General features: G+C 47.1%; 2 protein-coding genes across 4 annotated transcripts; both read left to right on the top strand.

Moving 5' to 3' along the window:
* Nucleotides 1-185: 185 nt before the first annotated feature.
* On the top strand, nt 186-7,558 carry lca5 (lebercilin LCA5). Of its 3 annotated transcripts, none has more exons than XM_060041465.1 (10): nt 186-410; nt 1,089-1,195; nt 2,180-2,574; nt 2,819-3,081; nt 3,617-3,922; nt 4,215-4,352; nt 4,568-4,664; nt 5,091-5,221; nt 5,361-5,526; nt 5,678-7,558. In XM_060041465.1, the coding sequence occupies exons 3-10, from the start codon at nt 2,187-2,189 to the stop codon at nt 6,568-6,570; spliced, it is 2,382 nt and encodes a 793-aa protein (XP_059897448.1). In that variant the 5' UTR covers nt 186-410; nt 1,089-1,195; nt 2,180-2,186; the 3' UTR covers nt 6,571-7,558. The 3 variants fall into 3 exon arrangements, with proteins under 3 accessions (XP_059897448.1, XP_059897446.1, XP_059897447.1); XM_060041463.1 differs by having other exon boundaries at nt 5,660-7,558; XM_060041464.1 differs by lacking the exon at nt 1,089-1,195 and having other exon boundaries at nt 5,660-7,558.
* Nucleotides 7,559-7,806: 248 nt separating this feature from the next.
* On the top strand, nt 7,807-13,299 carry fam167ab (family with sequence similarity 167 member Ab). The gene is made up of 3 exons (XM_060041823.1): nt 7,807-8,005; nt 10,925-11,416; nt 12,166-13,299. Exons 2-3 carry the CDS (start codon nt 10,952-10,954, stop codon nt 12,427-12,429), a joined length of 729 nt encoding a protein of 242 aa, XP_059897806.1. The 5' UTR covers nt 7,807-8,005; nt 10,925-10,951; the 3' UTR covers nt 12,430-13,299.
* The last annotated feature ends 2,192 nt before the right edge of the window (nt 13,300-15,491 follow it).

Below are 15,491 nucleotides of genomic sequence, written 5' to 3'. Positions count from 1 at the left end.
CTCCCCCAGCTGGCTTCTATCGTCACGATCTCTAGACGCGACTGTACCATCACACAAACAGCGAGGGACGGGCTGTATCAGTAAACTGCACCTGTGATTGAGCCAGCGTATGTGTGATTGGGAAAGGTTGTTTACTGAGAAGCATCGAATCCTCGTCGATAAATTCTCGTTTCATTAGTCGTGGAAATCGTTTTAATATCCGTAGTACTACTATAACGAAATGTATAGTGTATTTACATTTAAACTAAATTAAAGTGCACCACAGTGCGACCCGTGGGAGGAAGAGGAACTGCTCCTCCTATAGTCAATTCCATGGTTGCCATGGTGCAGCGTCGGCGATGGGACTGTCAGGAGCAGATGATTTGGAGCGAACAAACACAAATCTAACGATTATTTCTCCAAATTACGAGGTAAATTCCGGTGGTTTGGTGTTTTTTTTGCGTCAATATAGTCGTTTCTGTCTAATTGGTTGTTTTAGGTGGTGTTGTGGTTATTTACTGGCACGATTTAAGGTGTATACCGAGCGATATTAGCCATTTAGCTATCTCGGCTAATTCAACTCAAAACTCCCAATGATAACGCAGGTATTTAGTTCACGCATATATATTGCTACTGGAAAGCCGAGGAAACACGTTTTGTACGAGCGGATGGCATACAGACACACTAGCTCCACAGCATGATAACTTCAACACGAGTCCAACAGTGACCGCCTGTTGCACTGCTAGCATGTCAGTGAACTAGCTAGCCTTAATCTCAGCTAGTTGGCTAAGTAGCCACACGCCTTGTTTTGTAACTGGTAGATTAAATTACCACCAAGATAACTCCGCTATGGTTGCAATCGCCTGCCATCTCTGCTATATACGTATTACTGAATACGTGGTGTCCTAGGCATTATTCACAGAGTGTGTATTTGGCTGAACTCAGACACACTTGACTTGGATGTACATGACGGATATTACTAAATGTTCCACTTCAGTCCCCTGCAGTCACGAAAGGATAAGACCCCAACAAGTAGATAAGTACACTAGCCGCCAGATGCTGACATTTTACGAATTTGTTTATTTTCTTTGTCTTTCTTTTGTTGCCAGACATTGGTCGTCGTGCATACGTTTGGACGTTATGAGCTCAATAGTTGGCACGACTAAAATATGAGGATGAAGATGATGACTTCTAAGAGGATAGGGGCTGTTTGACTGTAAGTTAAGAAATAACTACACAATCCGATGAAGCTATTATTTCATAGTTGGTCCATTTCTCCTGAAATGATTGCTGATTGCATGTGTTCACATTGTCGAAGAGATGTACAATGTGTTTATTGTTTGCAGATTCAGCATGTAAGCGTTAGGAGGGCGGGTGTCAGTAACTTGCTTTCTTTAGCATCTCTCATGTTTCACATGGCCGATACATTTCGTTTGTGTGTGTGAGGCAGAAGTATTCTTTGATTAACTAGTATTTTTCCAACTTTTATGGAGGGTGATCTGGCTGTACAATCAAAATCCAGTTTACTATTATGCACATGTATCTGACCCACCATAAGGGGAGGTGGTGTCTGTGTTTGTCCCTGTTGTCATGGACACCATGATATCAAGTGCTTTTCCTTTGTCCGTGGTTGATTACGTGACCAAAACAGTTAATAGGGTTAAGTATCTCTTGAAAAAAAAAAAGACTACACGGCTCACAACAGCCTTCTTATTTGAAAGATAATTACATGGATACATATTCCTACAGGCTACTGTTTTGTTGTTCCATTGTAGCGGATATGTTTCCTTTGTCAGCAAGAAAACATAATTGTGGGAGCCTAGGTTGCCACTTATGTCACAGCTAGAGGAGCAGTGTTGTTTGTGTGACCGGGGTGTGACCCCTCACGCTGTCTTATTTAGAACATTCACCATTGTGAATGTGTTGTGGCTTATTGGCCTGGTTGCTGAACTGATAAGGAGATTGTGTTTTTGTTGTAAGGCCTTACATTTTTTCATTAAATTTGATTGATAAAAATGTGATGATTGTAAGGGCTCGGTGCATAATACATTTAGACTTGAGTGCCTTTTATGATTCCCTATTTTATTTAACTGGTTCTTGGGCTAGATTTAGTTTTTGACACTGACACTGAGGAGACAAATGACAAATTCCTACTTCATACTTTGGAAACGCTTCTTCCTTTGGCCTCCCGTCAACACAGTGAGCTCATGACAAGTGACCCTATGGAGTTGGAAACCAACAGCGGTGACCATGACGACAACCGGAACTCCGACCCGGGCTGTCTGTCCATCCGGAGCAAAGGAAAAGATTCCCCAGCGTCCACGGGGCCCACTCCCAAGCACGGCTCCAGCGCCCGGGACCGCAGCCAGGACAGGTCCAAGACCCGGATCTGGGAGCCTGATCCCGACCGGGACGTGGCGTCGGACGGAGAGAGGGGGGGCAGCGCCGGTAGTTCGTTATATTCAGACGACTACGAGTCTCGCTCTTCGGGGCGCTCGCTCTCGCCGTACTCGCGGTCGCGCACGCCGTCGCGCACCTCGCCGCGAGGGCCTCGGACCAATGGGGCTCTGCAGGCCAGTCCTTTCCGCAAGACAGGTGGGGGAAGTGTGTTGTTGTAGTTCTTGTACCCTCCCATTAGATGGCGGCGTTGCTCCTTTCAAATACAAATAAAGTATATGTAAATGCAGAAAAGGCTATTACTTGCACACCGAGGAATACTTTCGGAAAACTTTCTATAAAATGTAAAATGGGTGCAGAATAATCTTGCGGCTAAGTCCCAGCTGGAAGATACGGGAACTTAAAAAAAATGCCTAGCCTGAAATGTACTTCTCCTTTCCAGGAGGAGGAGGGGTCCGGCGGGGAGTGACACGCCCCCAGCGCCACGGTGGCCCCCCTTCCCTGTCCCGACCGCTGCACCGAGGCGGCGGCGGCGGAGGGCGCTCCCTGCAGAGCAAGGAGCCCGCGGCCCCCAAGGACCTAGACCTGGTCACCAAGCGCATGCTGTCGGCGCGGCTGCTGAAGATCAACGAGCTGCGCAACGCGCTCACCGAGCTGCAGCTACGCATGGACGAGTTGCAGAAGGAGAACCGCGTGCTGCGGCAGGTAACGCTAACGCTAACGCGACCACACGTCAACCACACCACGTACCAGCAGGGTAAACGTGCACAGCAAGAGCCATTCCGTTAAGGTAAATGGATGGTAAATGGACTGCGTTTATATAGCGCTTTTAGCCAAGGCGCTTTACAATATTGCCTGACATTCACCCATTCATGCTCACATTCACACACCGACGGCGGTGTCAGCCATGCCAGGTGACTGCCAGCTCGTCGGGGGCAGTTAGGGTGAGCCTCCTGAGCAACTGCCGCCCCAAGGTCCCTATGGAATGTGTATTTTGATGTTTTTCGTCCACGTAAGGTTGGATGGACGGGTGCTAAGCTCTCCCACTATTCATGTCACTTTCTACGAGTAGTATTTCGAAATGGATCGAGATAGTTTAGAAAATTTGAGGCCAGCCTCTCCAGAGGATATGATGAAGGCACAGCGCGGGGGGGGGGGGGGGGGAGGGAGGGGGGGGCAGGTCCATCCATAACGTCAGGACCCCGTTACAACCGCCCCCACCCTCCCTGTGTCCCCTCAGCTCCAGGTGCGCCAGGAGAAGGCGCTGCATCGCTACGACGACACGGAGAGCGAGATCTCGCAGCTGTTGACGCGCCACAGCAACGAGACCGCGTCGCTGCGCGAGCGGCTGCGGCGCGCCCAGGAGCGGGAGCGGGCGTCGGAACGCCGGCTGAAGGACGCCGAGGAGCGCCTGCAGAGGAGCCAGGCAGCGGAGGCGCGGCTCCGGAGGCTGGCGGAGAGGCAGGAGCTGGGGCCCCGCGAGGAGCTCAGCCGCCAGCTGGAGCAGGAGAAGGGCCTGGGTCAGGAGGCCCAGCGCAGGATCAAGGTGGTCCGGATCTATGACACGTCTACATTTATCAGAACAGGTCGCTAGGAAGATTTTAGTTTTTCCGATCAATCAGATTGCTAGAAATAAAATAAAACATTTCAGCCAGTCCGATCACTCAAAATAAATCTTTTTTTTTCGACCAAGCACATCGCACGAAAAAGACAAAAAGTTAGGCAGCGTCGCTTTCATTAATGAGGGACTAACAATAACTCTGGATGTAACCACTGCGTTCGAGGACATCGCTTCATGCTCGGGGTCCACAGGTCTTGACTAATGAGTGACCTTGCAGGAGCTGCAACGCGGCTTGGAGCTGAGCAACAGCAGTTACCAACGGCAGCTGGCCGCCGAGAGGAAAAAGGTTGTCGGCGTTCAGGAGGAAATGAGGACGCTGCAGGAGGAGCTGGTGAGGCTGAGCGCTAAGCTAAAGGTACACACACACACACACACACACACACACACACACACACACACACACACACACACACACACACACACACACACACACACACACACACACACACACCGAAGGAACAGTACGTCTTGTAAAAGAGAATCCCAGCACACTTGAACAATACTGAACATGGATCAAGCATGGCAGCATGCTCAGAGGACACTGATGCACTGTTGTGTCTCTGTCTTCAGGAGAAGGAGAGGGAGCTGGACACGATGAACATCTACGCCAACCGTGTGATGAAGCCCTCTGCTCGAAAAGACACGGATCTCGGAGCGAAGAGCAGAGGTACGGCTCCAGTGTCTGTGGCTGTCGGTTTTTTGCGCGTATTCGTGTTGTATGTTACGCATGCATTGGGTATATTTACTCAATCTCAGAACCAGCAGTCCTAGAACTGAGGGGAGACCGTTCAGAGAAACCAGGGCTGCAAGGGGCAGAGTTGCACCTAGATGTATATTGTACTGAACATAAACTCGTGATGATTTGAATGTGTATTTCTACATTGGCCAGTCTACATTGATTTGAATCCTTTACAGACACTTTTTACGGATTACGAGTGCCAAGTGTCCGTTCACCAACTATGACCGTACAGATCCCTGCAACATGATTTGTCGCCAAACAAATTAAAGCAAAATAAAGTGAAATTCGAAAGTCTGATTTGTGAAACTCGGCCCCCTCTGAATGACGACATTCCCTCCCCCCCCTCCCGGCCAGCACCCAGCATCACCAAGGCAGTGCAGACAGAAGAAAGGCCCCCAAGCCCCGGATTCCCCACACCTCCCCCTGCGGCCATCGCCGACGGCAACGAGTACGCCAATCGCACGCCCGATAACCTGTCGTTGAAGGTAGAAGAAAAAAAGATTCAAACCTTTTACCTTTACAACTCTTGACGTCCAAATGCTACAATATGGAGATCGATCCCATCCCCCCCCCCCCCCCCCCACCTACTCTCTCACCTACCTCTTCCTCCCTCCCCCCGTACAGGAGCTCCACAACGACCACAGGGGGCAGGAGGGAAGCCGGGAGAGGAGGGATGAAGACCATCAGGAGAGAGAGATGGCAAAGGGCAGAGGGAGGGAGAAGGAGGAGAAACGGCCGCAGAAATTGTTTTCGAATGGCCTAGAGCTGAAGCCAAAAAGATCAGAAGAAGGTAAAACAATTTTTCACAAAATAAAAGCAAACATTTGGATACACCACATGGGGGCGCCACAGGTCCATGCCCTTGCACTCATGGGCCTATTTTTCCCAGCTGTCTAAAGAGAGCACATATTTTTCCTGATCAGAACATGCTCCTTCAACAGGCCGGGAGAAAGAGGAGAAGAGGGAGCCGGCCACCCTCACCCACAAGCTGGACGACAAAAGGCAGCGGAGGGGCCCGCTCCGGGAGGAGGTGGAGAAGGAGGAGGTGGTGGTGGAGAAGGAGGAGGAGGTGGTGGTGGGCAGCAGGTGGAACCAGGAGGAAGCCGAGGAGGAGCGACGCAGGAAGGACCATCTGCTGGCCAAGCTGAGGGAGATCGACCTGCAGAAGGAGCCCTCACCCCCGGACCCTGTGTTCTCCGACCGAGACCCCCGCCCTGTCCCACACCAACACCACCACCACCACCACCACCACGCTGCCTCGGGGCCACCCCCACCCCACAGCCTCAACCCTGCAGCCATCTTCAGCTTCACAGCACTGGAGGAGTCGGCGGGCGCGACGCACACCACTCAGGGGGGCGGGGACGGGGGGAGGAAGGTTGGGGAGGGGGTGGCGGTGGCGGGGGCGGGGCGCAGAGGGCTGCCTCGGCCCCAGCTGTCGGACCCGGACGACCTGACCTTCGGCAGCTACGCCCCCACCATCGGACGCCCCCCCGCCCGCGGCTCCATCTCCGGCGGCTTCCCTTCACCCCCGCCTCCGCCCAGAGAGGGAGACAAGGAGAGGGAGAGGAGCGCGGGGAGCGGCGAGGGTCGGAACTCCGTCAGTCTGATGGAGCAGCTGTTCGGAACGCTGGCCACGCCCCCCGCCCAGATCTCTAGCTCATCCAATAGGATGGCGGCGCTCGCTAGCGAGTCGCGCCCGCGGCGGGAGAAGCTGTTCGGCCCCGAGGCGGCGGCGCCGGGCGCCTTCCAGGGCACGCTGCACGTGGCGGAGAGCCGGCCCGCGGTCCGAGCCATCGCTTCATTCGACGACGACATCGAGGAACTCACACTCTGATTGGCTCACAGGAAAAGAGGAGGGGATTGTACCTTTTTTATCATAAAATAGTTTGAGGCAATTTTTGTATGAGGAATTATTGTGCAAGTGTGTGTGTCTGTACCATTGTTCAGAATCTGGAACATCTGGATGCAGGAAGTGACATCATAGTTCCAATTAAATTTTGCTCAAGCACTGTTTAGCTACAGGCGGTTCGTTATTCTGGGATAATCGGATCGGTTCAGAATAAAAAGCAGGCGGTGAATGGTTGTGTACTCAGGTAAAAGTATTGTCAATGGAATGAATCCATTACAAAGATGTAAATTATACAAATGTATAATTTTATACATTGTCCTAATGTATAATAAATATATGTACATACATCGTCAACCCTTATAGTCTGTTGGACGCTGTAAGTCTCTGATATGAATGAAATTATACATTGATATCACTTATTCTTCTGACATGATTCATCATTTCATGTATGGTGTTTGTTATTTTGTGTTTGTATGGATGTCGTTATTGTTTGTATATATTTTCTGAACTACAGTTCCGTTATCGTACTTCATAATTCGTAAGCTCTAGTATATGTATTAAATAGTACAATTTACATTGGAGCTGGTAAAATCATGCTTTTGAAGCCTTGAATTTTTAGGTAATTGAGGCAATTTACCCTATTAGATGAATGACGGAAAATTTAATTCGGTGCCAGAATGTAAAATATGATATAACATTATTGTCAAAAAAAGACTTGTACCACTTAACTTCAAAACAGTAAACAAGGAATGCTAATTTATACTACCTTCAAGTGCCAGTGCTCATTCAAAATATATCAAATAGTTAATACTTAGTGTATATTTTTTAACTTTTATATTAGGAATAGGATTTTGGGGAATTTATTTAATATTTATGCATTTGGTTTGTTATTTCCGTTTTTATACAATATGTATAAATGTATTGTATTTGTATGTCAAATAGTTGTTTTATGTCAATAAACGAAGTCAACCAATTCCCATTTAGTCCCTGGTGCAATTGCTGAAATTTCTGTCTTTGGATGAGGGACGTGTGACAAGGGAAAGCAGTAGTTTAGTTCCAAGGGTCCGAACGTACAGTGGGCGGAACCTGTCTCTGCGCCTCCCAAACAATCATCTGAGCAGTGATTGGATGTTGCTGGAGCGAGGTACCGCCTTCTGTACGTTCGGACCCTTGGATCTATGAACTACCACGGGAGATTCCTGGGAGGTATCCAAGCAACTAAACCCTGACGCCACTGCCCCTCCTTCGGTCCCTCCCGTTAAGAAAAAACAACAAGTGAGCAGAGATGAAGCTGTAGCGGGAATCCAGAGGATATATAAATGATGATCATTGAGAGAGTGCGTAGTCGTCGTTATACAGATCAGAGTCATTCCACAAGAGTTTCCGTCAGAGGGTTGAAGTAAACGCAGAGAGCCTACCGGTATGGATGCACGTATTTATTTATTCTTAAGTGTCTTGACCAACATTGCAGCAATCTGACTTAACATAGACGCATATGTCAATACCTGTAGGTTTTGCGTTTCACTGCTCACAGTTATTGACCTTATAAATACGCGAACGTGTCTTGCAATTTAAATTCCAATGAGACCCCGCTGTTCAATACGTCTGACTTCTGGCATAGGATTGGATTGTGTGTATGCTTCTTCTCACTCATTCACAAATTGTCCATGACAATTTTACGGCCTAATGAACTTGCTCCTTTTATCTGTTCTTATAATAAACAGCTTGCGCAACTTAGTCGTATCCTACTCAATCGATTACGTACGGTAACGTGTTAGTGGCTGTTGGCTTACAGGAACCCGCGTGATCAATCAATCAATCAACCAATCAATCAATATTGACTGCGCTGTTCATGTAATCCTCAATGTAGGACCCTCATTCAACCATCGGCATTAGTTAACTTAAGGCTCTAATAAGGTGCCTATAGGTCTACATTTCAATATATTTATTTAATTTATCCAATTATTATAGGCCTATCATTTGCCTATATCCCCTTCACAGGCTTACTTAAACACTTAAGGCATACGCCACATTTTCCCTCAAGTGGAGGAGATGTGTTGTGTCCACATTGACTCCATTGCATAGACAGTAGAATACCCAGACATTTATAAGCCGTTTGGCCAGACCAGATGTGATGAACTCATACTCATAGCACCACAGAGAAATGGATTTTATTGGTATGGCATTGGCAACCCATACTACTCTTGAAGTAGCTGCTGAGCTGTCACAATCTGCAGCCAGTAGCGATTAAACCAGAGTCATAATATGGTCGGAAGGTTGGCGTTCTAGGTTGTTTATATTTCAAAAAGGACGTTTAAATCACAGAGGGCCATTTGATCTTTTATTTTTCCGAGCTCCGTTAATGCCATATCACTCTCCAAGCCACCTGGTGATATTGAGGAGGCTATGTAACTTTTGGAAGGAAACAGACGAATAACTGCCTGGTCTTGTTAGAAATGAACTAAGTGCCTGTTAAACTACTTGTCAGCCAGCACAGTAGGAGTAGCTCATTGTTGCTGCTTTGATTCTGCCACCGTTTTCTGTTAAAATCCTCTTAGCTTATGATTCTATTATGCCGCTGTTAATATCAGCCCCTGGATTAGGCAAATTATGTGAAACACACATAACCTATGTTACTGTTGTTGATGTTTCCCTTCCTCTGACTCATTATCCTATTTGCACAAACCCCACCTTTTAGTCTTTGGATTTAAAGGTCCACTTTAAGTGGTCTAGGACTTAAAGGTAGTTATGAAGTGTAACCAAATAAGTAATTAGCCTTCTGCTTTATTGGTTTTGAATGGTCTTAATTCCTTGATTTGTCTATAATTCCCATCCCACAATATTGGAACCAGCTCTGTCATTCTTTTCCCTCTCATATTATACATCCTGTACCGCACCGGTGTCCTGTAGAAAACCTTCAAAAGATGCATGTGGCATGGATTCTTCCTCTTTTCTCCAGCACATAATGTGATGCTATTACGATGTGCACTGTCTCAGGAGACGCATCGATTCCTTTCCATACAGATTCCACTCCCTGCGCGTTCAGAGCGGCCAGCCACTTGGCACAGCGGGGCACGTCTGCCTGCACCTTGCCAAAAACAGCCAGGCCTATCATTAGATACAAGGGCAATGACTTCACTGCTGTCCGCTCCGCGGTCCATTATGGAACAACCATAGACTGGGTAAAGGAGGGGTAACTGCTTATTGAGTGGTTAAGCTTTTTGTGCAAAGGAGCATGAGCCTTCTTCCCTTCTCACTTTGTATTGAATGAAAGCACAGTACTTGGACTATCCTTTGTAAATGCCTTCCTTGCGTAGCTCATTATTTGTTTCCGCTGCCTTTTGTCGTCCAGCTTGTGGGTGAGGGTGGCCGGCTCCCTCTTCTCCTCTTTCTTTTGTTTTTTGTTCATCTTGGTTGTTTTTTTTCTGTCTCTGGATTTTAAGTAACGCCAATGTAATACAGTAACTACAGTAATGGGTTAAGAAGTAGCTATCATAATACATATCATAATGCTATTTATTTTAGTGTCACAGGGGATATTTTGAGTTAAGAACACTACACCCACATACACAATTTTGTTTAGCATCTTTCGTCTAACACTTAAAAACAATTGTCCTTTGAGTCAAAGAATGTGTCCGTGTAACTTAACTCCCACCAGCAGCCTACAGTGAAAAAATAACTATGTGGGGTATCTGTCAACCCACAAATTACACCCTTGGTTTGATATTGCTCCTGTGTCCATGTCAAGATTTCCGAGCCTGAGTTGACCATCATCTGGACAATGTAGTCAGTTTAAGTGCTGAAAATGCTTAGTCCTTCGGCCCATGTGGTGCTGCGCTCTTCCAACCGTACCACCGCCAGCATCGGCCAGTGATCTTTGGGCTCCTCACACAGTAGCAGGGATCGAGTATCAAGTTAACACTCCTCCTCTCTGTCAATCTGCTGCCACAGTCACAGACTGGAACTGGGCTTTTCGTCTTGGGAAACCAAGAGGAAAACACTGAGTCATCCACAGTGGCCAGGTTGGTTGCCATGGAAACGTCTCCTTCCCCCAAAAAAAGTTTGTCTGTTTGTGTCAGGTGTGTCTCTGTCCCATGTGCTTCCTCCTATTAACAGATGAAAGCACCCTAGCTACATTAGCACTAGCGACCTAAGAGCAGGTAGGAGGGAGGGGATCTTGCTCTTAGGATGCCTATAGGTTAGGCTGTCGATTTGGACAGTGGGGATCAAATCGAGGACCCTTCTCCTGGCAGACGCACGCACTAACCGCCACCAACTCGTGAATGAAGTTTCAACACCCAAGTTCATATCTAGAATCCCCTTTTACGTTTTCTTTCAGGTTCGGTGTTTATGAGGCAGAACAGCGATGGAAGCGTCCACAGCTCACATGACAACGCTGTGCACCACCAGCGATCCTCAGGAAACGGAGGAAGAGGAGGAGCAGGAGGAGGCGAAAGAGACGGACGCCGGACCCAGCGCGAGCAGTGAGGACGACCACCTCCTGTCCCTGAAGGCCCTGACGGAGAAGCTCCACCTGCAGACGCGCAGGCCCTCCTACCTGGAGTGGCAGGCCCACGTGGAGTCCCCCAGCTTCGGCTCCACGGGCCCCCTGGCTGCACCTGCGGACCGGCCGGGGACCCAGCCTGGAGACAAGGCATCCCGTCCCTTAAAGGGCCCCATGGAGGAGGAGTTGGGGGAGGAGGAGACCACCACCGCCGCTGCTACTGCTGGGGCGACGCCCAGTGACGACGGGGGGATCCGGTTTCCACCTGGGTTATTGAGGGGCTTCGGAAGCATGGACGAGGCGCTCACTTGGCTCCGGAAAGAACTGGTGAGCTGCTAGGTTTAATGTTCATCCAGGGGGCGGTTAATTAAACAGAGAGTTGTTAAAGGAACACGTAGGGCTTCATTTCCCCCATTTATTACCCTGTTGTATCAACAAAGGCTTGTTTTATATTCACCTTTTACAGTTGAAACCGGTTGGCTGACGTTGGTGTTCGAGAGTGGGGGGGAGAGTATTTCAATGAGGTTATGTTGACAGCGTAACCCCAGGGAGAAACTTAACAGAGTTTAGCAAAGCACATCATTTCGTGAGGGTCTGGAATCACTTCCACTCACTCTAAATGACTTATACAGGATAGTGAGTGGAAGTGATTAAGAGGGTTAGGGTTAGGGTTAGCCCTAACCCGAGTTAGGGAGTTGAATCTGAGTTCTTCATGCATGTAATAATCAGTTGTACTTCTAGATTGCTCATTCACTCTTGGTTCATGTACTTAAACGCTGGGCAGCAGAAACCCGGTTCACCGACTCAAACTACTATTGTTTAGACTTACCAAAGGCTTGTCTATAATATTTCACACGACACCTTTTTATCACACCACACTAGACTATTTGTCTGGACAATATGCATTACCAAAGACACCCATGAACGTGAATACAGAGAAGTTTACAACTTAAATCCCTGGAAATACCATTGTGATCATAGCTATATTCGTGCCTGTCCGCATCGCATCCATTCATGGTCATTCTCCGTCTCTTGGCATCTGGTTGCACTGTTTCTTTAAAAAAAAAACACGACAGGCTGACATGCGCGTGCAGGACCAGCAGCTGGCCAGACAGCTCATGCGTCTCCGCGCCGACATCCACAAGCTGAAGATCGAGCAGACGTGCCACCTGCACCGCCGCATGCTGAACGACGCCACCTTCGGCATGGAGGAGCGGGACGAGCTGTCCGACCTGCTGTGCGAGTGTCCGGTCACGCCGGGCCTGGGGCTCTCCGCCCCGCTCAGGCTCATCGGCGTCACCAAGATGAACATCAACTCCCGCCGCTTCTCGCTGTGCTAGCCGCGACCTCCAGGAGATCGAAAGACCTGTAGGTTGGGACGTGGGGAAGGGTTCTGTTTGGCCATGGCAGTGGCCGTTTGGTTTCCAACCAGACCATAAACACACACACACACACACACACACACACACACACACACACACACACACACACACACACACACACACACACACACACACACACATTCACACACATTATTTTAATATTGATGTTCGCACAAAGTGATGATTAGCAGTAGTTCACAGCAGGGTAGTCTGTTCCATCGATACATGACCTTTAGGAGACCTTTTAAGCCTTTTCAAAAAGCTATATTTTTCTCAATATGTGTAATAGCTACAGTGTTTCTTCCAAATATCTATGGCGTATATGTCATCAGTCTCCCTTGACCCTATATGTGGACCCATTGGGTCCGCGACCCCTTGGTTGGGAACCACCGGGTGGTGAAAACGACACGACCGGATGGGTTCATGGATGCTAAAACGTGGCTCCAGATTTATCCAGATGATGGTGAAAGAGGGAGACATAGACATCGTAGGGTTTGATATTGTGTGGTAGGCATTTATGGAAAATAATGAAAATACATCCGATTATTTTACTGTTTAATTTGCAGATGGCAGCTAAAGTCTTAAATTGCTTCCGTTAAAGATTTCATGTAGGCTTCCTACATTTGGTCTGCTTAGTATTGGTAAATAATATGGATAGATTGATAACGTGTATAATTTAGGGATAGTAGTATCTAAGACTATCCCCATGTACCTGAAATGAAAAATGTATTTTAAAAAAGTATATATTTGTGATTATATATATTTTTTCTAATCACTCTAATTCTCTTATGATGAAATCAATGATGATTAAACTTTATTGTTTTCTTACTGGCTGAGTATCCCTATCACACTGTTGGAAAGGCATGCTGTCTTGACCCGTCCTGAACTCCTGGCTGTAGCGGTCCCTTAAATAATCCAACTCATGACATCCACACCTTTAACCCAGCCTAGCTGGGGACAAGCTGTATCGAGAACAAGGCCTGTTCGTTACACGTCAAACTAATGGGCCTCACCCCAGCGTTGCCAAACCCTAACCGCTAACCGGAACCACTAACCCGTCTGAAATATTCATATCTAAATCATAATATAAATGTATTTTTTTAATCAGTATGTTGAGAGTCGCTAGCATGCTAAATGCACAACGACACGATAGCACAGTGTGCATTTAGGCAGAGAATGTGCACCATTTCCCATTCTCTCGGAAAGGGATCAAATGATCACACTGCCATGCTTGGTGGATACGGAGTGGCCATATTATCATCACACACTGAGAGTCAACAATATGTATTTGTCTATCATACTTCTAACATAGCATTAATTCTGTTTTTGGGTGAAATGGATACAATGTCAACCACCATGAAGTGCCCTGCTCACTCCTCAACCAGCAGACAGAGAACTCGTCACACATTTTTAGTCGAGGAAATTTACAGACCCAACAAAAGCTGAAAGGAACGCCAGTGGCTCAACATGTAGAAAAAACCTGTGTTTGTACCCTAGTTTGTCGGTTAACGTTTCCTTTCCAATGTCAGAAGGTTCACACCTCTTGTTGTTATGGGGGCCCCCTACATGTCTCCTACCCTGAGGCCCCTGTGTGCCTCCCGTGCACTGAGACAAAGACATTCGGTTAGATTCATCTTTATTGTCGTTGCGCTGTGTGAGTAGCATAAGAAGTAGGCCCAAGCCGTCAGACTGCTGGTAATGACCTAAATATATATATTAACAGTTAAAGTGGACTTGGATATGAAAATATGTTTCATATAATTCAAAGGGTGACGAAAAAGACAAAAAAGTTGCATATTTTATGCAGCAAAGGGTTATCGGCGGCTTTAGGGTGTGTAAAGGCATATCGCTGGCTTTGGGAACACGACTTGGCTTTATGGTGAGTGGGGCCAAGGGGAAGGCATGCTGTAAATTCGGCTCTCTGTGAACCGACGCGTCTCCATTGATCTGTACTACAGGACCCGTGGTGGCCTGGATGGGATCAATGACTTTGCTGAGCAGGGGGATTTTCATGCATGACTTACAGCTCTATGTGAGCTTAGCGCGACTGAACGCAAGGAGCCCCTTTCAGTGACTGGCTGCTCAAGTGTCACATCAAGTAGGTTTCTTCAGTGCATGGTTTATCATTTGATTCCTCCTAAAAGTCCCAAATCCAGCCCACCCCCTAACCCCTCCTGTTTGTTGTTAAAATGAGTCATTCAAGGGATAAAACAAGAACGTCTACCTTAAAAGGAAAAAAAATCTTTAGGCATAAAAAGGTGAGGTCTGGAATGGGAAGTTGCCCGGCAACGATTCCAACAGCATGTAATGATTGATAGAATTGCACGTCCATCCTGCACAGATTGTAACTGTGATTATTATTTCATTACACTTTAGTGTTAGTCATCTGTTGATTCTGCTCCCTGAAAACAAAAAATACTGATGACGTTATGCTGCTGGTTTAACATGCAATTAAATGATTAGGAGACACAGGAACAGGATAAAATAGACATGTTGGCTCGAACATTAAACCTGGAACCAAAAGAGGATCTAATTGAGGGGTACACATAAAGTAGACAGTATTAACCGTCCACTTTGCATTGAGCTGACCAGCAGTTCTAACCAAAAACAAATTTGTAGATCTGTAGAGAGCAGAAAAAAGTTTGACATTGGTGCCTGTGAGCAGGAATGTGTACATCATGTCTTGCCATGTTGGGTACTCACACTGAATCCTTTGCAGAACTCTTCCCAATAACTATTTTTTGTCTTCGATCCTATTTACTTTTGTTCGTGGAGTTATGCAAACATTGAAGGTTGATTTCTGAATTAAAAACAAAGTAAGCAGACAGACAAATGTTAATTGTTAATAAATATATTTTCACGGTCACTTTTTAAATAGGATATTGATTCGCCGAATCCTGGTATATAATCAGTTTTCCCTTTCAGAATATTCAAGGGCTTGAATTTTTTTCTTTAAGTGAAAATGTCTTGGGCCAGCAGCTAGAGACACAAGACTTGAATCGCAAGGGGCTAACATGAAG

Source organism: Gadus macrocephalus, chromosome 21 (genome assembly GCF_031168955.1).
Source record: "Gadus macrocephalus chromosome 21, ASM3116895v1".
In the NCBI taxonomy this organism is placed as follows: Eukaryota; Metazoa; Chordata; class Actinopteri; order Gadiformes; family Gadidae; genus Gadus; species Gadus macrocephalus.
The sequence above is the reverse complement of the archived record's forward strand: the minus strand, read 5'-3'. Positions and strand labels throughout refer to the sequence as shown.